The 21,559-nt window shown below is 40.9% G+C and overlaps 1 protein-coding gene across 3 annotated transcripts; it reads left to right on the top strand.

Annotated features, from left to right (window-relative positions):
* The first annotated feature begins 645 nt into the window (after positions 1–645).
* LOC111584373 (NLR family CARD domain-containing protein 3-like) lies at positions 646–21,398 on the top strand. Of its 3 annotated transcripts, none has more exons than XM_055008578.1 (11): positions 646–1,363; positions 1,752–1,883; positions 1,967–2,104; positions 2,784–2,856; positions 3,017–3,245; positions 3,428–5,222; positions 7,394–7,567; positions 8,080–8,253; positions 10,132–10,305; positions 10,729–10,832; positions 12,020–12,525. In XM_055008578.1, exons 2-10 carry the CDS (start codon positions 1,795–1,797, stop codon positions 10,742–10,744), a joined length of 2,862 nt encoding a protein of 953 aa, XP_054864553.1. In that variant the 5' UTR covers positions 646–1,363; positions 1,752–1,794; the 3' UTR covers positions 10,745–10,832; positions 12,020–12,525. The 3 variants fall into 3 exon arrangements, with proteins under 3 accessions (XP_054864553.1, XP_054864554.1, XP_054864552.1); XM_055008579.1 differs by lacking the exon at positions 646–1,363 and adding an exon at positions 16,756–21,398 and having other exon boundaries at positions 1,402–1,883; positions 12,020–12,322; XM_055008577.1 differs by lacking the exon at positions 646–1,363 and having other exon boundaries at positions 1,402–1,883.
* The last annotated feature ends 161 nt before the right edge of the window (positions 21,399–21,559 follow it).

Below are 21,559 nucleotides of genomic sequence, written 5' to 3'. Positions count from 1 at the left end.
GATCAGGTGTGTTTACCTGGAGAGGGCTGTAGCTCATTTGCATAAAGTAGACTGGACTCCAGCGTGAGGAGATTAGGTAGGGGGTTAAAAACGAAACGGATAAATCGTGAATCGGGATTTTTTGGGAAAAAAGCGGAGATTTATTTTTTTTGAGGCCATATCGCCCAGCCCTAATATGAGAGAGAGAGAGAGAGAGAGAGAGAATGTGTCACAGAAACGGTCCAGACCATCAGAATGTCTAACCTGAATTAGTGTGATATATGTTGATGTGACCCAGTAGTTGTATCAGTGTCTGCATGGAATCAGTAACTGAACATCAAGACAAATATCAAAAATAAGTTATTAATAATTAACTTTTGATATAATTTCAAGTCTTTATGGGATTATTTCACATCATTTGTTGCGATTATGAGCGATTTTGTGGTAATTTCCTGTCTTTTTGTGTTGATTTTACATTTTTTAAAAGTGATATTGTGGCTTTTTGTGTTGATTTTTCACCTTTTTGTGGTGATTTTGCATTTTTCGTGCTGATTTCAGTCTTTATGAGGTTATTTCACATCATTTGCTGCTATTTTGAGTATTTTTATGGTAACTGTATTTTTTATGTTTTTTATGTATTTTTAAAGTGATTTTGCACCTTTTTGTGTCGATGTTGCGTTTTGTTTTTTGTTTTTTTTGCGTCATTTATTGTGACTTTGAGTCTGTACATGAATTTAAATCAAATCTTCAGACATGTTGGGGTGTTCCCAACCAGCAGGAGTTATCAAATGATGCTGAAATCAATGTGTTTTATCAGTAAATATCATTTGTGTTTGTCAGGCAGTTCTAAACATGAGTTGTTCTTATTAGCTGTCAATCACAACCTGTGATCTGATCTGTCCAGCAGAGGGGAAAAGATTTAAACTGATACACTTTGAAGAAACCAAATGCTAGAAATGTTGAGATGTTTCTTAAATGTAGCATTAAATGAGATTGAGAGCAGACATGTCTCTTTCTGCACTGTTGAGGGAAATGTGCATTAGTGTGATCTCTGCTGATGTTGGTTCTGTCCCAGTGATTCCATTCTAGGGAAAGTTAACTGTCAGGGATTTACAGCCTGATGGGAGTTTCTGCTTTCATGAACCACAGGGTTTGTAGAAGTTGTGTTGGATGTTGAGAGACATGAAAAAGGTTGAATGTTGAAATAATCCGTCACATGAAATGAGTGGGAATCAGCCTGTAAAATGTGCTCTTATTGTGAAAGTCTGCCTGCTGCTTCCTCATAGGTGGAGTCCTGACTGGTTCCAGGAAACAGATCACCTGTCTGAGCGTCCAGCAGTGGACTGGAAACTTTCTTCTTCTTCTTCAGCGCTTTGAATAAAGTGTAAGTTTGCTTTGTTTGCTGCTTTAACTTCAGTAATGTTGCTGTTTGTTTCTGCTCTGTGATGTTTCTACATGTTCACTTCTTATTTCAGCACAAACTTTGGATGACTGCTGTTTAAACATGGATCAATATGGTTATTAGGTTATTGATTGACTGCAATCAGTCAATATTTCTATGAGATTATTGATGGACTTGAGTCAGTTTGATGAGCTGCTGATGTTTCTTTGTTTGTTCTCAATCCAAACTGCATGGTGTCTTTTTGACTTTGGGTTTGTGGGTGAGTCTCTGCAGCTCCATGACTCCATCTGCTGGACTGATAGTAGAAGTGCAGCAGCTGATCTTTTCCAGGAGGATTTGAGTGGATCAATGATGTTTGTTTCCTGTGCAGGTGAAGGTAGAAAGTGTGTGTGAGCTGCTGTGAGTTGAGCAGCATGGATGAGTGTGAGGACAGAGAGGAGGGAGTCCCTCCCTCTAAAAGCTCTCTGTGTGGGGAACAGGAGAACCAGAGCAAAGCTCAGAGGTGAGACCAGCATCTCTAACTGTCCAGGACTCTGGTGCATGTCAGAGCTCAGCATCACATCACTGCTGCATCATTATTCACAGGAATCCACCTGGACCTGGACCTGGACCTGGACATGAACCTGGACCTGGACCTGCATCCAGCTGTGTGTCCTTAAAGAGTGACTGGTCTAAGGATCATCCTCCTGAATTTAAAGGAGAACCAGGTCCTGCTGCAGAGGGGTAAGATGTTCAGAACAAGGTTTCAGAGCTGCTAGTCTGATAGCAGATTGGCTCCTCATCAAACAGAACAAATATTTTGAAGAAGTGATGCTAATAACGTGAACATCATCCACAGAGACATTAAAAACAGAACCAGGTGGATCACAGCAAGAACTCTGAGTTCACTAAAATATCAATAAATAGTTTTACTGGACAAAAGTCCAGTTCTGTGATCATATAAGCCTTGTTAGCTTGTATGTTAGCCTGTATGTTAGTCTAAATGTTAGCCAACATTTTAGCCTGTATGTTAGCCTGCATGTTAGCCTATAGGGTGAACTCTACATTGTTGATGGAGACGACTGATGCTGGACCAGGATGGAGAGGACAGAAAAATGGTTCTTCTTGTCCTCTCTGAGTTTAATCAGTCAGCATCCAGACCTACAGAGCAGTTTTCCATGTTCTCTCAGAAGTTCCAACCCTGGAGTAGGAACTTTGAACTCCTAGAAACAGTCCTGAAAGAGGTTCTACAGGGACGGTTCCTGTGGTCAGAAGAAAGATTGATGATGAGCCAAAATGAAGAGAAAGTTCCTGCAGTGGAAAACAGACTCATGTTGTAATCTCTAATGAACATCATGGACCTTCAGCTGGTGTTTGTCTCTGTGTGATAAAGTGAGAGTTAACTGTTGATGTTGATCCACAGAGTGGAGCAGCAGAACTCAGAGGTTCCCAGAGCTCAGTCTGTCCAGCAGCATCACCTGGACTCCATATTCATGGTGAGTTCATGGACAACAAGTTGTTCTCCATCTGTTGTGTTCAGGTGTCTCCATGCTGCTCTTTGTAGACCAGTGGACTGTCAGTGTGTCCAACATGGATCTGATGTTTGGCTCCATGATTTCACTCTGATGGACTCATTGACACATTTCTCTGTTCCAGCTGCTGGAGGACAACATGGTGACATTTGTGAAGAAGGAGCTGAAGAAGATGCAGAAGGTTGTGAGTCCAGATTACCCAGAATGCTCCTCAGAGAGTCAGAGGGAGGATGAGGAGGAGTTGGAGGGTGATGATGAAGAGCAGAGGAGCAGCAGAGAGATGTTTCAGCAGATCACAGTGTTGTTCCTGAGGAGGATGAAGCAGGAGAAGCTGGCTGACTGTCTGCAGAGCAGTAAGAGGATTTGTGTAAAGACTGAAGCTGCTGATCAACAGAACATTTACTAAAGTCTCAGAATATCTTCACACAATCAGTCTTTAGGGGGACAAACTGTCACCTTCACTTTATTGCTACTTTGGTGCTTTAATATCCAGGTTACTTCTACTTCACTCTTTCTTTCTTGTGTTTTCATTCAGAATTTCCTGCTGGAGTTTGTGGACGTGAACTTAAATGTGGTCTGAAGAAGAAGTTCCAGAGAGTGTTTGAGGGCATCGCTAAAGCAGGACAGTCGACCCTCCTGAATGAGATCTACACAGAGCTGTACATCACAGAGGGAGGGACTGCAGAGGTCAATGATGAACATGAGGTCAGACAGATTGAAGCAGCATCCAGGAAAGCAGACAGAGCAGAAACAACCATCAGACCAGAAGACATCCTGAAAGGCTCACCTGGAAGAGATGGACCAATCAGAACAGTGATGACAAAGGGAGTGGCTGGCATCGGGAAAACAGTGTTAACACAGAAGTTGACTCTGGACTGGGCTGAAGACAAAAGCAACCAGGACATCCACTTCATGTTTCCATTGACTTTCAGAGAGCTGAATGTGCTGAAAGAGAGAAAGTTCAGCTTGATGGAACTTGTTCATCACTTCTTCAGTGAAACCAAAGCAGCAGGAATCTGCAGCTTTGAAGACTTCCAGGTTGTGTTGATCTTTGACGGTCTGGATGAGTGTCGCCTTCCTCTGGACTTCCACAACAATGAGGTCCTGACTGATGTTACAGAGTCCACCTCAGTGGATGTGCTGCTGACAAACCTGATCAGGGGGAAGCTGCTTCCTTCTGCTCGCCTCTGGATAACCACACGACCTGCAGCAGCCAATCAGATCCCTCCTGACTGTGTGGACATGGTGACGGAGGTCAGAGGGTTCACTGACCCACAGAAGGAGGAGTACTTCAGGAAGAGATCCAGAGATGAGGAGCAGGCCAGCAGCATCATCTCCCACATGAAGAAGTCACGAAGCCTCCACATCATGTGCCACATCCCAGTGTTCTGCTGGATCACTGCTACAGTTCTGGAGGAGCTGCTGAGAACCAGAGAGGGAGGAGATCTGCCCAGAACCCTGACTGAGATGTTCATCCACCACCTGGTGGTTCAAGCCAAAGTCAAGAAGGTCAAGTATGATGGAGGAGCTGAGACAGATCCACACTGGAGTGAAGACAGCAGGAGGATGATTGAGTCTCTGGGAAAACTGGCTTTTAATCAGCTGCAGAAAGGAAACCTGATCTTCTATGAGTCCGACCTGACAGAGTGTGGCATCGATCTGGAAGCAGCCTCAGTGTACTCAGGAGTGTTCACACAGATCTTTAAAGAGGAGAGTGGACTGTACCAGGACAAGGTGTTCTGCTTCGTCCATCTGAGTGTTCAGGAGTTTCTGGCTGCAGTCTACATGTTCCACTGTTACACCAACAGGAACCAGAAGGTTCTGGAGGACTTCCTGGGAAAACACTGGAAAGACGAGAACAGAGACCTTCTGGATGTGTTCCTGGAGAGAGTCATGGAGAAATCCCTCAGAAGTAAAAATGGTCACCTGGACCTGTTTGTTCGCTTCCTTCATGGCCTCTGTCTGGAGTCCAATCAGAGACTCTTAGGAGGTCTGCTGGGTCGGACAGAGAACCGTCCAGAAATGATCCAGAGAGTCATCAGAAACCTGAAGAAGATGAAGAGTGATGAAATGTCTCCAGACAGAAGCATCAACATCTTCCACTGTCTGATGGAGATGAAGGATCTCTCAGTACATCAGGAGATCCAAGAGTTCCTGCAGTCAGAGAACAGATCAGAGAAGGAACTCTCTGAGATCCACTGCTCAGCTCTGGCCTACATGCTGCAGATGTCAGAGGAGGTTCTGGATGAGTTGGACCTCGACAAGTACAACACAACAATGGAGGGAAAACTGAGACTGATTCCAGCTGTGAGGAACTGCAGAAAGTTTCGGTGAGTCCAGATGTGATGAACATGATCAGTCAGTGTAGATCAGTAGTTCAGTTCTTCAGATGTTCTCACCAGAACATTCTCATTATTCTCAGTGTTCCTCTTGTTTATTTCAAACATCACATGTCAGCTGTGTTTAGTCTCAGATGTTCTTGAGGTGTTTCTAATGCTGTGAAAATGTAGATTTTTTTTAGTTGATTGTATTTAAAGTCGTTAAATTAATAACTGTTTTCTGTTTCATTCTAATATTTGTTCATCTGACAGTTTTTTTCTTTTGTGTTTCTTCCTTTGGCTGATGGAGGAAACATGCAGATCTACTGAAACACATGAAGAACTGTTGATGTTCTTGTCCAGGTTTTATCACAGCATCACTTTATCACAACATGTTGGAGGTTGAGACAGTTTTCAGTGAAAACACTTAAGTTATTATTACATGAGGATCTTCTGAAAGCAGATTTTATTCACTATCTGGTCAGCTGACCTCAGAGCTCTGGAGGGTTGATGCACCTTAACAAGGTCAGACAAATATTCTGGGGCCAGTTTATTCAGAGACTGAAAAACAAATAAAAGAATCTTAAAATCAATCCTGAACCTAACCAGAAGCCAGCTAATGAGGAAAGCACTGGCGTTATGTGCTGGCGTTTCTTTGTCCCTGTTAGGAGACGAGCTGCTGCATTCTGAACAAGCTGCAGACGGTTGAGTTCTGATTGGTCAATGCAGACGTACAGGGAGTTACAGTAGTCCAAGCATGATGTAATAAAAGCATGGATAACTTTTTCTAGATCAGCCCTTCTTAGGTAGAGTTTAACTTTGGCTAGAAGCCGAAGCTGAAAGAAGCTAGCCTTGACCACTGAGCTGATCTGTTTGTCTAATTTAAACGCCCCATCAATAATAATACCAAGATTCCTAGCCTACGATTATATATAAGGTGCTAGTGGACCAAGGGAGCTGCCAAGGACCTGGACCAGGTCAGGGCGACCGAACAGGACAATCTCAGTTTTGTTTTCATTTAATCTTAAGAAATTCAAGTCCATCCATGTTTTTGTATCCCTCATGCAATTAAACACAGCATGAAAAGATCCCTTAGAAGGGACCTTTAATGGCAAATACACCTGCACATCGTCAGCGAAGCAGTGAAAAGGAATATCCTGCTTCCTAAATATTGACCCCATAGGTAGCATATAAAGGGACAACAGTAGAGGGCCCAGAACTGACCCCTGGGGGACCCCACAGGTCAGAGGGGCCACTGAGGAGGAAAACTGCCCCAACTGCACACAGAAGGATTTATCTGTGAGGTAACATTTGAATCAGTCCAAAGCGGTGCCTTTAATGCCTCCACAGTGCTCGAGGCGTGACAGAAGAATAGTGGATCCACTGTGTCAAACGGCGCTGTTAGGTCTAGGAGAATTAAAAAGGCACAATCACCAGAATCAAGGTTTAGAAGAAGATCATTAAAAACTTTTAAAAGAGCAGTTTCAGTGCTATGAAGAGGCTTAAAAACAGACTGGAACACTTCACCAACATTGACCTGTTTTAAAAATTCTTGGAGTTGGTTAAAAACAACTTTCTCTAAAACCTTGGAAATAAAAGGGAGTTTAGAAATTGGTCTGAAATTGTGGACAGCTGTCATCACATCAGAATATTTCCTGATGTTCATAGTAATGATGTTCAGGTGTGATGTTGTCCAGTGATCAGTTTGATTTGTGTAGCGTTTGACAGCAGACTGTAAATGTTGAGTGATGGAGGTGAAGCTGACAGCAGCAGATCCACAGCAGAGACATCATCATCTTTCAACTGGAACTGTAAAGTCCCAGTAAAAACAGTGGACAGAAAATGTTCTTCTGATCCAGATGTTCTCCTGAGAACTTTGTGGAGTCAGACATGGATCAGATCACACTGACAGACTGTGGACAGTATGGAAGCCTGAATGGAAGTCCATCTTCTGTCCTCCATCTGCAGATTCAACATTTAGATTATGTATATTTCTATAAAATGATTCCAGATTCAGAGTGTGCAGGTGTGAGAGAAGCTGATGAGAATTCAGTTTCATGTCAAACACAGAGAAGATCAGCTGAACCACTGATGTGTCCAAATGTTCTGGTATAAATACATGAAGGAAAAATAAAGTGTTTGCTTTCATGTTGACATGTTTTGTCATTTATGTATCATTACAGACTTTCTGACTGTTATCTCTCAGAGAGTCACTATGAAGTCGTGGCCTCAGCTCTGAAGTCCAACCCCTCCCATCTGATAGAACTGGACATGACCTGGAACTACCTGCAGGATTCAGGAGTGAAGCATCTTTCTGATGGACTGCAGAGTCCAAACTGTAAACTGGAGACTCTCAGGTCAGTTCACTCACTTCATATATTCAGTTGAAATCATGGTTTCTGGTTCATGAATTTTCAGTGTTAGAGAGGATCTATATACTTTCTGTCAAAATGTTGATGGATCTATTGTTCTCTGTGAGAACAAAAGAAATGAGGTCAGCATAAAATTAGCATAATTAGGGGTGACATCACCCTTAACTCCCCCCTTCCTCCTCCTCCTCCTCCTCTTCTTCTTCCTCCTCCTCCTCCTCTTCTTCTTCATCCTCCTCATCCTCCTCCTCATCCTACTACTGCATGTGTTGTGTTACACAGTAGTGTCACTCCGTCTTTATTGAAGCAGCAGCATGTTGTCATTAATATTAATGAAGCTCTTCTTCACTGCTTCTGTTGGACTGTTTGAAGCTGCATCCTGTTGGCTTCAGCTGTTTGGAGTTTCCATTTTCTAAACTTGGACGTTCTGAAGCTTCTTCAGCTCTGAACTCATGATGAAACTTTGTCTCATCAACTCACTTCTTTTATTCTTTATTCAGATTGAAGGACTGCAGTTTGTCAGAGATCAGCTGTGATTCTCTGGTCTCAGCTCTGAAGTCCAACCCCTCCCATCTGGAACATCTGGACCTGAGCTGGAACAACCTGCAGGATTCAGGAGTGAAACATCTGTGTGGTTTTCTGGAGAATCCAGACTGCATCCTGAAGGATCTGAGGTCAGTTCACTGTCTGTCTGTTACTGTTGTAGATCTGATATGTTTAATGACAACTGAAGTTCATTTATGTTCAACAGAACTTCCATCCATGAAGCTGTAAATCTGCTGTGGTTCATATTTTCTGTTTTCTTTAATGTGTTGAGACAAGAGACGAATGTTTGTAGCAGAAAGTGTAGAAAATGTTCTGTGTTGGTTGTTAAAGTAAATGAATGTTTGTAATTTGTGCTGAAGAATCACATCTGGATCCAGAAGATCTTCTGAACTCAGATCAGTTTGAAGTGAGTGTGGGTTGTCAGGGCGCATTGCTGGGAGTGGGGGCCCTGGGTGTACTGCGCTCACCTGGGGCCTGGTGCGGGGGGTATGCGGGGTGCCTCCCTGTTGGCGTCGCCGGGCCCCACCACACTGTCCATTTTTACCCTCTGGACTCGCATCGGGTCCCGGCTCCGATTTCCTCTGGCCAGCTCCTGGTGGCGGCCTGCCTTGTGATGGGCTGGTTGCCATCCCTTCGGTGGGCCGCTCGGCCCCTGTGTCTGGCTTCCTGGCTGCGTGGGGCCGTTGGCCCCCTCGGGGGAGGGGGAGGGGGTGGGGGTGGGCGGGTCGGGTGGTGGGGTGGGGGGTTCGGTGGGGGCTGGGGTGGGCGGGGTTGGGGTTTGGGTGGCGGGTGGGTCCTCGTGCCCCGGGCCGCCTGGGTCGGTCTTGGTGCGCTGGGGGTGTCAGTAGCTGCTCCCTCTTGTTCTCCGGGTTCGCGTCGTTCACGGTGGCCCCAGAGGCTCTCTGGGGGCCCCGCCCTGTGGCTCTCTGGGGGCCCCGCCCTGTGGCTCCTACGGCCCGGGGGGAGGGGTGCCCTGTTGGCTTGGCCCTGCCTTGCCGTGACTGCTGTTCTGGGCTTCGGGGTTCTTCACACTTGCATGTTTGATCAGGTCTCGCCAGCTACTGTCGAGTCCCATTGTCAGCGAATGATGGGACCTGCCAGAATGTGCTGAGAATCTCTCCAGAGTCTCCACCCTAAACTCATTCTCTCTTGCACTAGTATCCTTTTCTGGCCTATTCTATTCTATTCTATACTATCAAGACATCCACAATTATGGTGCTCAGTACCATTTGTTCATTTATTATTGAATCTCTTTTTCTTTTGTGCTGGTTTGGTTTTCTTTTCTTTTTTCAAATTTTTATTTATTTATTTATTTATTTTTTATTGATGGACAGTTAGTAGTTGGGAATAACACACCACCTTACAATCTTTAATTGCAATAGCAACGCCTGTTAATTTCTATCCCTGTTCGTCCTGTTCGTCCTGTCCGTCCTGTCCAGTCTTTGTTTCCCCCACACATCACTGAGGTGTAGCACTGCCCTCCCTGGCTCATAATAGGGAATTCTAATAAAGAATATCTGCTTAGCTTTCAGGGAGGGCTGGTGATGGTCACACACATGCACTAAATATTAAAATATTTGGCTGCAAGACTAAAATATGCATCGATCTCATACAATGTTGACTCCCCTCTTGTGGAGTTAAACAATGAGAACAAATGCAGACAAAAAAAAAAAAAAAAGAAGTGACAAAGTTTAGATCATGAAGTAGAAATATTTCTTTGCTTTGTGTTGAGTTTTCTTTGACTGATCCTGATCCTGTTGATGATGCAGCATGTTATTGATGTGTGGACATGAATAGGTGGATGAATGTTGTGCTGACATGTGGATGATGTGTGTAGAAGGCTGACATGATGATGATCCACAATAACAGAAGGACAAAGTCACTCTGCTGCTTTTAGAGAAAAGCTGATTGATGAGGACAAAGTAATGTTGAGCTGCACATTCAGAACCTGAACACATCTGATGGATCATCAATGATTTTATCTACATCTTTTATTCTTTATTCAGATTGGAGGACTGCAGTTTGTCAGAGATCAGCTGTGATTCTCTGGCCTCAGCTCTGAAGTCCAACCCCTCCCATCTGGAACATCTGGACCTGAGACTCAACAAGCTGCAGGATCCATCAGTGAAACATCTGTTAGATCTTGTGGAGAATCCAGACTGCAGCCTGAAGACTCTGAGGTCAGTAGAAGGTTCCATCAGTCTCTGCTGCTTCCAGCAGTTTTCTACTAAACTCAGTCAGTATCAAAGCAAAGATCCAGAGTCTCCTGTAAACCTGCAGCTTCTCAGTGAAGCTCTGAGAGCAGAACAGTGACAGAAACACAGAGACAGCAGTCAGCCAATCAGAGGAGCCACAAGCTTGTTGTCATGGTGTGTTTGAGTGGATGTGAAGCCGACTGTTGTTGTTGTGTTGATGTGTTGAGGAAATAAAGCTGATTCCAGCTGACAGTTGTTGTTTGTTGTCTCTTTTCAACAGTGATCAGCTGATCAGTCTGATGTTTGTCACAGTTCTGAGATCAGTGAGACTGAAGTCCTGCTGCTCTTGATCCTGATGATCAGCTGATCAAACTCATTGATCTCCTCTGTTCTTTCTTCTCTCTGCAGATGGAAGTGGTGCTGATCAGGACGGTGTTTGTGCTGAGAGGATGAAGTGTGTCCTGATGATCCAGAGGTTGAAGCAGCAGCAGCAGCAGCAGCAGCAGCAGCTGGTGTGTAGAGACTCTGACTGGACCATGTTACTGGGAGGTGGACTGGGAACCAGTGTAAAGTGTGTTGTTATCACTGTGTAGTTTAGTGTTGCAGCTCCACACTGTGAATGATGGAGAACTGCAGTTAATGTTGACATGAAACGTTGGAGGTTGGTGTCAGGTTGCAGAGTGTGCAGTAAGTTTCAGGATGTTTCTGTCACTGCAGGATCATATTTCAGTTGACTTTCTATTTCCTGCTGCAGTCAAAGTTGTTGAGCTTCTCAACCTGCAACACACTGAGCTGATGAGAACAAAGTGTCCTGGAAACATGTCAGCTGAAGCCTTGGTGCCCAGAGAGAGTTTCATGAAGCTCATTTTAGTGGTTTTTATCACATCATGTTGAGGAGACAAACAGCTCGGAAAAGGAGGCCATGAAAGACACTCCAGAAAGGTTTTCGTTGAAAAAAAAAAATCATCATGAATTTTGGCGCTTTAGTCACATTTTGGATGACATACTAAACTATAATATTTTTTTCCATAATTTGGTTGACATACTAAACTATGAGGTTTTAATAACATTTTAAATGACAAACAATATTTTTTTGCTCTTTTTGTTCCAGAAGGTGGAATCAAACCTGTGTCTCCAATGTAGTTCTGTTTAGGAGTCACCCTCTTAACCAGTTGAGCTACCTGGACAGCTCATTTTCAGCTCTTGAGATGACATACTAAACTATGACGTTTTTGTCACATTTTGGATGACATACTTTAGTCGTCTAAAATGTGACAAAAACATCATAGCGTCGTATTTCGTCCAGAATGGGACAAAATGTCATAGTATAGCCTTTAGTCCACAAAACGTTGTTCTGTCCCGGCTGTCCGAAGTAGGTGAGGAGCAACACAAAAACAGTCCAAACGCTGTTTTCCAGAGGGTTAGATGAGGATTTATTTGAAAGAGTAAGTTTACAACAACACAACATGTGAGGGGGTTAAAAGCAAATGGGTGTTAGTAAAATAAAAATAAATAAACAGAACTAAAAGTGAACTTCATGTTGACATTGATGGGCATTCCAACCAGGAACAAAGTAAAAGATAATCAATACGAAAAAAAACTTCCTGTTCACCTCTTAAAACCCAAAAACACACCACAGTAGCACCCTAAACTAAAACTACCAATTGATTCCCTGTTTTCCTTTCTGAACATTTCAAAGGTCCCTCTCTATCTCCCCACATCCACCAACCACTGGAACACATCTCCAAAGTTCTGCTGGACCAGCTCAGCTTCCCCTCAGAAGAAGTGCTGCCACCTGCCAGATGAAGGAGCCTTTTGAGAGGCAGCTGGCATCGTGATTGGACTGTACTTTGGTCTGTTCCAATCCAGCTTCAGCTCCAGAGACGGCAGGCGGGACGAGTCAACGGAGGCCGGGTGGACGAAGACATGAAGCTGAGAACAATCCAGAAAACAACAGAGGAGGAGTGCAGCGGCCCAGAGCCAGAACAACCAGAGTAGCATGGTATGTCTCTTAGAAAACATCATAGTAGAGCCTTTGGTATGAAAAAACACCATCATATACATCGTATATTGTACAAATAACAAGTCAAAGGAAAGAGACATACATTGTAGAATTGTAGTAATTGTGGGCTGACTGATTTACTGATTAGCAGTATTTTATTTTTTACTGATTTACGGTAATAAATAAATTTAAAAATGGTGCTACTTTGGCTCTGAACCTTTATCTACCTGTGGTTACTCTGTCGTCTGGAGTGATTTGATTGGTTATACGTCACGAATAAAACTCCTTTAACTTAACATCTGTAAACAAAACAAAAACGTATCAACAAAGTTTTCTGTTAGTTTGTTTTCTTCTAAGTTTAACTCCAAGATTTTAAATACTTTCATTTACTGCAAATGAATATCTACTCCAAATATCTCACCAATAATCATTATCAGCCTTAAAAACCCACAAAACACCCCTCTATACTCGACCACACTTAGTACAGTCCGGTTCCCCCTTCTATAAATCTGCTTGGAATCATCCACTTCCTGTTTGTCAAAGTGGCCTTCTACCTGGACAGGTTTTGTTGGAGCTCATGCAACAAACATTTTGGGTAACTGCACTTTAATATGGATGGATGACACTGAATTAGAGTCTGTTTTAATGAGACTGAGTTCAGATGTGTAGCTCTGTCATTAAATAGGAAATTATTTCTCAGAATTCACAGAGAAAAGTCTGAAATGTTTGCTAGGTTAGCGTCCCACATGTTCTTTGGCTAAGCTAAAGCTAACTCTCTCCAACTTCTGGATCTCTTGAGTTGCTTGTTGTTAAAATATCTTGCTGTAGGTGCTGAAGCTCAGAAAGTCTGAGATGTTTGTTCAGAATAAGCTCATTCTAAAGTCTGATCTGAACTGTCCTCTTTTGTTTGAACTTTCCCTGAACTTAGGAGTTAATGACAGAGCAGCACATCCAGACTCAGTCTCATTTATGTAGAGATTAAACTTCAGTGTCATTCATTGATGTTAAAGTGCAGTTTTTCAAATGTTTGTTGCACTTGCTCCCGACCAAAGCAGTCCAGGTGGAAGACGATGTGAAGAGAAAGCTCCAGAGGATGAATATCACACATTTACGTTGGAAATAAATGTCCTTTAATGAGACATTGTCATGCAAAAGTTGGATTTCCCTTTAATGATGTTCAAATCTTTGTTGAGTGCTTTGTTGATGTTGGTTTCTAAATGTTTTCTGACACTCGGCCCCAAAGATTAAAACCTTCTACGGCTCACAAGCTGCAACAATTCACACATTATCAACTATCTTTCTGACTAAACTAAGATAAAAAGTGAAAAACTGCCTGATTCCTGCATCATGAATGTAAATCTTTTTAGTTTTTATGACAGTAAACTGAATATATTTGGGTTTGACATTTTATAAACCAAAACAAGAAATGAATTAATGGAGAAAACAATCAACAGATTAATGGACAAAGAAAATGTGTTTTCCAACATATATGGCTGAATTACTCCAACATTACAAGATACATACAATTTTAATTCAATTTTATTCATATAATGCCAATTACAGGTCAAATTGTCTCAAGATGCTTTATTTTTAATTTTTTTTGTCATATTTAAAATATGGCAAAGTAAGAAATTTAAACTTCTTGACTAATCCAATTTATTATTTTGTTTTTAAGAGACTAATTGACAATTCAAACTTTCTCCACTAAAACTAATAAACATAAGGTCAAATAGAAGGAACAGTTTTAAATACTGCAGTCCCACGATGACAAGAATAAAGTTTCTCAACAAAAACTAAATTTGCTGATGGATTCCATGAGTCCTAATAAATGATAATAAAGTGTGATACTAAAGGTTTGTGGTGCTAAAAATGTCAAAGTAAAGATACCAAGTTGAACATGTGGATGGAGGTTGATAAAAGTTGACCTCCCTTCATTTCTCTGGAGCGACTCCATGGATTTTATGGATGGTGGTTAAAGACCTGCTCTTCTAGTGGTCTTCCTTCTAGTCGCTGTAAAAAGTCAGTCCATCCTGGCCGACTTCAACATCTCTTCATGACAACTTGTTCTGCCTCCGACCTGGTGGAAACTCCAGAAACTCCAGAAAACCTGTCGAGACTCGAGGAACTCGTGGAGACTCGAAGAACTCGTCGGGCGGGGGAAGGTGTGGTGGGTGGTGGGGAGAGGTGGGGGAGTAGAGGGGGGAGGCCGCCACCCACCTCCCCGCCTACTCTCCGCCCTGACTCCACCCAGGCTCCGCCTTGGCTCCACCCATGTGGTGACTTCAGCAACTACGATGACAAAGGGACGACGAAATTATCTCTTTGTATCTGATCTGTAGCTCAGTGAGTTAAGGATTCGCCTATGGAGCTGCAGGTCGCTGGTTCAAGACCAGACACTTCTTAAGTTTTCTCAAAATTCTGACAAAGACAAAGAAAGAAAAAGGCCGGTGGCGGGTCTCGAACCTGCGACCTTCCACTTGGTAGTCTTCTTCTTATCCTCCTGAGCTACTCGCTCAGATACTAAATCTTCTCGTTTTTGCGCATTTATCATCTATTTTTTGGCGTTTTCGAGTTTTTTTTTAACTCGAGTCTCGACTCGACCGTTTTTCTCAGGAGGTTGGACTTCAGCCTTTGTGCTGGAGGGTTGAACCTTCAGTTCCAAGACTTTCCAAAGCCTCCACACCTCCCGAGTCCTCAGGACCTGAGCTTTCACAGTCTGAGGGCTGAAATTTTCTAAGTCCCACAGTAGTTCTCTGTTAGATTGAACTTTCAGACAGTCCAAGGACTGATATCTTCTAAGTTCCTGAGTAGTTCTCTGTTAGTTTGAACCTTTCGACAGTCTGAGGACTGAAAACCTAAAAGTTCTTGAGCAGTTCTCTGTTACTTTGAACCTTCAGACAGTCTGAGGACTGAAGTTTTAAAGGTTTCTCAGTACTTCTCTGTTAGTTTGAACTTTCTGGTTGACAGAAGCCTTAAAACTTGTGACCATGAGTCTTGATTTCACATTTAGATCATCCATCTGAGTTCTTCTCAGACCTTCACCTGTGGGTTTTTTAGAAATCCTCAACAAACTTTGATTCATTTCACTGAACAGTAAAGTTTGTGGAGATCAGAAGGTAACATTAGTTTGATCCATGCCTTCAACTACTAGTAGACTTTATCTGGAAAGCAGTTTTCTGAAATGAGTTCTTAGTAAATCTGTCCACAATCAAACCAAGAACATAGAAAGAGGAAATGTTTGAAGAAACAACTTGATGTTTTCATTTCAGACTAGAAAACCCTTTACGTCCTTTATCTGTTTTTGTGCTTTTTGATCCTTTTATTGTCTTTTCTGTTTAATTTGATCTTCTAAAGTCTAACTGGTGTCTTTTCAAATGTTTTGTCTTTAGTTTGATTCTTCTTAAATGTTTAGTTTTGCTCTTTTCTCACCTTTTATTCTTTTCTAATGTCTGATTTGATTTCCAAATGTTTTTTCTTTTTAATGTTTAATTGTTTTTTCAAATGTTTTATCGGCTTGTTTGAAAAATGTCCTTTTCTTTCCCAATGTTTAATTTTTCGATTAGATCTTTGTTTTTTTTTAATGTTTTACCATCTTTTAATGTTTAATTTTCTTTTTAAATGCTTCATTGTATTTTCTGTTTAATTCCTATTTAAAGTTTTATTGTCTTTAAGATTTAATTTTCTAATAAAACATTTAATTACTTAATTAAATGTTTTGTCTTTTTAAAGCTTTAATAATCTAATTAAATGTTTTGTATTTTTTAAATGTGTAATATTCTTCTTGTTTAATTGTATTTTTTAAATGTTTAATTATCTAGAATATTTCATCTTTAATGTTTAATATTTTTGTTTAAAAATGTTGTTTAATTTCATAATTACATGTTTTGTTATTATCTAATTAAATATTTTGTCTGTTTAATATAATTTAATGTTTAATTTTCTTCTGAAAATGTTATTGTATTAAATGTTTTTTTCCTTTGATTTAATTGCTTTTTTTAGTTTATTTCTTTAATCTTTTTTTCTGTCAAGATTTTAACCCCAACCTTAAAAATGAAATAAACCCTGAAATCACAATGAAAATACTTCTGTTGTCACAATCATGAGTTAGTCAATTATTCAGTTTATCAATTCAGCTTTATTTGTTTAGCACCTTTCACACAGATGACACAACTAAACAAGCAAAGAGAAAAAAAAAACTATGCTAAATCTATGATTAAAACTCAAAAACATTTAAAAAAAAAGATTTAACATGGTAATAAAATATGTTGTGTTCAGGGGATGGAGGGAGTTTATTGAAGTCTTCTTGGGCTCACATGGGAAATCATTTAATATAAAAACTTGATATTCAGTCTGAGGAAACTGCAGAGCGACAGAAGAACCAACAATATCTCCTTTTTTCTCCTTTAATGAGTCGACTCTTCTTGTGCTTTCAGACTAAAGAACTACAGACTCTTCACAACCTGCTCAAACTCTTGGTACAGGACCTCACCACACGGGTCAAGAAGGTTTCTGTCTCATTTCTACTCTGAAGCTCACCTTCTCCTGCTCAAACTGCTGACAAATGTTTCTGCTGCTCTAAAGTCTGCTCTCCAGAACTTCCTAAAAACTCTCAAAGTCTCTTCTGCTGCAGGTTGCTTTGTAGAACTGTTCCAGAAAACCTCACTAAACCACATGGAGGGGCCTCAAGATAGTCGTCCAAATGAAACCATACAAAAACCAAACTAGCACAACCCAAACGCTAAAGTCTCCTGCAGCCTACCAGAGAACCTCTGAGAACAGAGAATCAGGACAGGAACTCTTACCTTCTGGACAACCAACGCTGGTTCTCAAACAAGAATACAGAATGTGTCTGAGCAAAAACCTCTAAAGACTCACTACAGCCAAGATAAAGACACAACTCAGCTGCACCAAATCCACTAATCACTGCACACATTAGCACCATGTGCTCACTGTGGCTGAAGAGCCACATTTACCAAGACAACTATCCAGTACAAAGCCCTAAAACACACCAAGAAACACATTAAAGACGATTTTACTGCTGGAAGCTGCAAACCAACACCTAAAGAACAAACTAAAGCAATGGAACCAAACCCGGTTCACTGGTGAAGAGAAACAGAGGAAATGTTGGTCTGCAGCAAAACAAAGCAGGAAGACACTGAGCTGCTCAGGTGTTCCTGATAACACCAAGCAGCCACCTGGACAGCCAATAGGAACACAGCTTCCTGGAAGTCCAGAGGGCTGGCTTAGTGAAGTAAATTTAGTTTAAAGTTGAAGCAGAAAGTTAACAAAAAGTTGAAAACCACCTTCTGATACCTGAAATCTCTGAGTTTTCACACAAAGAACACCTGAACATGTTAAACTGGTTCCATAGTAGAACCATCATTGTAATCTGGGTCATAATCCGGGTTCCTCATCACAGAACAAACCAGTTCAGCAGCAAAATAACACTGATCTGTTGTGTGGACTTTAATTACAGTTTTAGCCTTTTTTAGATTTTTACAGTTAACATGTAAATTATTAGTTTTTTTTCCTGAGACTTTAACATTTATTCAAACCAAAAACCCTCTTTGAATAACAGCAACTATATAATTATAATGTTACTGTTTGTTGATTTAAATACAGTTAAACAGTAATTTTGTAGTCATGCATCACAGAAGAGTAAATTATTTATAAAAATATATATAGTATGTCTCTGAAAACCTCAGAGTATCGTATCTACACCATAGGGGAAACTGTGGGGATCAGAACTGACATCTAAAAAAAAAAAAGAAGATTGTCTTCGACATTCCAAAAGCCAGTTGGTGTAAAAAATTAAATGTAAAAGCCCGTCTCATTTTTATCATTTTGAGTCATAATTTGTCTAATTTATACCATTTTGAGTTACTTTTATGTCATTGTATGTAATAATTTGTCAAATTTTTCTAGTTCGGGCTCTGAATTTGACTAATTTTTATCATTTTGTGCTTAATACCCTCTCTATTTAGTTCAGCACCACTTACTGATATACTGGAAGGGAAATATTATAATTTTACCCCCACAGAAGTGGATTATATTGTTAATAATGCTGCAGCCTCACTGCTTACAACTCTTGATAGTGTTGCACCTGTAAAAAAGAAAGTTCTATCTCAGAGAGGACCTGCTCCTTGGTATAATTCCCAGCTGTGGACTTTAAAGCAGGCGTCCCGAAAGCTGGAAAGGAAGTGGTACTCCACTAATTTAGAGGAAGTTTATGTAGCTTGGAAAAAAAGTCTAGTAATTTATAAAAAAGCTCTTCGTAATGCCAGGACAACATATTATTCATCTTTAATAGAGGAAAACAAGAACAACCCCAGGTTTCTCTTCAGCACTGTAGCCAGGCTGACAAAGAGTCAGAGCTCTGTTGAACCTTGTATTCCTTTAGCTTTGAGCAGTAACAACTTCATGAGCTTCTTTACAAATAAAATTATTACGATTAGAGAAAAAATTAATCTGGCCCTTCCTGCAAATGTCACAGATGTATCATCGAGTACAGATGCTTTAGAATTGGCTGTAAGACCAGATGGATATTTAGAATTTTTCACTCCCATACGTCTCTCTGAACTCATTTCAATAGTTTCTACATCCAAACCATCAACATGTCTTTTAGATCCTATCCCAACTAGACTGTTCAAGGAGGCTTTACCTTTAATTAATTCCTCAATGTTAGATCTGATTAATCTCTCTCTAGTAACAGGTTATGTACCACAGGCTTTTAAGGTTGCTGGAATCAAACCTTTACTTAAAAAGCCCACTCTAGATCCAGATGTTTTAGCCAACTATAGACCAGTTTCCAACCTCCCATTTCTCTCCAAAATTCTGGAAAGAACAGTTGCAAATCAATTATATGAACATTTACAAAGGAATAGCTTGTTTGAAGAGTTTCAGTCAGGCTTCAGAGTGCATCATAGCACAGAAACAGCTCTGGTGAAAGTTACTAATGACCTTCTCATAGCGTCAGATAATGGACTGGTCTCTATACTTATTTTATTGGACCTTAGTGCAGCATTCGATACAATCGACCACAAACTTTTATTACAGCGACTAGAACATTCTATTGGCATTAAAGGGACAGCACTGGACTGGTTTAAATCCTACTTATCAGACAGGTTCCAGTTTGTGCATGTCAACAATGACTCTTCTGAGCATACTAGGGTTAATCATGGAGTTCCTCAGGGTTCTGTCTTAGGACCAATACTGTTCACATTATACATGCTTCCCTTAGGCAATATTATTAGTAAACACTGTATTAATGTCCATTGTTACGCTGACAACACTCAATTGTATTTATCTATGAAGCCAAATGAAACTAATCAGCTAGCTAGACTGCAAGATTGTCTTAAGGACATAAAGACCTGGATGACCTATAATTTCTTACTACTAAATTCAGACAAGACTGAAGTCACTGTATTTGGCCCCAAACATCTTAGAGAATTGCTTTCAAAGCATATAGTTACTCTGGATGGCATTACATTGGCCTCCAGTACTACTGTGAGGAACCTTGGTGTTATCTTTGACCAGGACATGTCCTTTAACTCACACATAAAACAAATCTGTAGGACTTCCTTTTTCCACCTGAGAAATATTGTGAAAATCAGGAACATCCTGTCTCAGAGTGATGCAGAAAAACTAGTCCATGCATTTGTTACTTCTAGGCTTGACTACTGTAATTCCTTATTATCAGGTTGTCCCAATAGCTCTCTGAAACATCTACAGCTGATCCAAAACGCTGCAGCCAGAGTACTGACAGGAGTTAGCAAGAGAGATCATATTTCTCCTATATTGGTTTCTCTTCATTGGCTTCCTGTTAAATCTAGAATAGAATTCAAAATCCTTCTTCTGACATATAAAGCTCTTAACAACCACTCTCCATCATATCTTAAAGACCTGATAGTACCATATTATCCTAGCAGAACTCTTCGCTCTCAGACTGCAGGCTTACTTGTTGTTCCTAGAATCTCTAAAAGTAGAATGTGAGGCAGAGCCTTCAGTTATCAGCTCCTCTCCTGTGGAACCAGCTCCCAGTTTGGGTTCTGGAGGTGGACACCCTCTCTAATTTTAAGACCAGGCTTAAAACCTTCCTTTTTGACAAATCTTATAGTTAGGACTGACTGGGGGACCCTGAGGGGGTCAGCTGGTGTCTTCCTCTTGGATGTCCCTTAGTTCTGCCCCTAGTTCTGCTGCTATAGGCCTAGGCTGCTGGAGGACCTCTCTGGATGCACTGAGCCCTTCTCTATCTACCATTAGATTTAATATACAGTATATATACCATTATTGCATTACACTCACTCTGTTTCTCCCTGTGTCCTTTCTCCGAGTGTCCCTGATCCCAGAGCTGGATGCTTCAGATCTGTGGTGGTTCTCCCACCTCCAGCTGCCCATTTCCATCAATCTACTCTGCATCACCCTCACTATATTTGATTTGCTCATTTACATATTCTTGAATTTACCACCAGCTCCATATGTAGTATATTTAATGCCAGAGCTGTACACCATAGCAGTAAACTATAATTAGTTTCCATGTTAGTTGTACTTTGCATGTATCATCTGTCTTATCATGCATGTATTATACTGTGTGTTTTATGGTCCTTGTGTCCCCCCCCCACCTCTCTACCTCTACTTCTATCCCTCTATCTCTACCTCTCTACCTCTTCTGTTCCTCTCAACCCGTCCAGCCAGCAGGCAGATGGTTCCCCCCACATAAAGAGCCGGGTTCTGCTCGAGGTTTTTTTCCCTGTTAAAAGGGTGTTTTCCTGCCACTGTCGCCTTTTGGCTGCTCTGGGGTTCAGGCATAACGTCTCGAGCCAATTTGACTTTAATTGGTGCTATATAAATAAATTGAAATTGAATTGAATTGAATTGAATTGAATTTTTCTTAGTTCTTAGTTGTTGCTCAGCTCTAATTTTGCTTCCTTTGTTCTTTTTTTTGCCCTTTAATATCTTATTTTATAAGTGTTTATTTAATGTCTACTGCTGCACGAAGAGAGAGTAATGAAATTTCGATTCTTGGTATGTTATGTACATATTGAAGAATTGACAATAAAGCTGACTTTGACTTTAATTCTCATTTTTTTTTTACCATTCTGTCTCTCCTTTGTGTCGTTTTACATCCAAATTTGTTCAATTTCTGTCATATTCAGTATTTTTTCTGTAGTTTTGGCCTCAGTTTGTCTCATTTTTAGCATTTTGAGTCACAATTTGTCTCATTTTTGTAGTTTTTCT

The sequence above is a fragment of the Amphiprion ocellaris genome, chromosome 24 (assembly GCF_022539595.1).
Source record: "Amphiprion ocellaris isolate individual 3 ecotype Okinawa chromosome 24, ASM2253959v1, whole genome shotgun sequence".
Lineage (NCBI taxonomy): Eukaryota > Metazoa > Chordata > Actinopteri > Pomacentridae > Amphiprion > Amphiprion ocellaris.
This window is presented reverse-complemented; position numbering and strand designations above follow the sequence as displayed.

Coding starts and splice junctions, on each gene's coding strand:
- LOC111584373 (XM_055008579.1), top strand. CDS start 1,795: ATGGATGAGTGTGAGGACAGAGAGGAGGGAGTCCCTCCCTCTAAAAGC. Junction 2,857..3,016: donor ACCTGGACTCCATATTCATG/GTGAGTTCATGG, acceptor TCTCTGTTCCAG/CTGCTGGAGGACAACATGGT. Junction 3,246..3,427: donor GGCTGACTGTCTGCAGAGCA/GTAAGAGGATTT, acceptor GTTTTCATTCAG/AATTTCCTGCTGGAGTTTGT.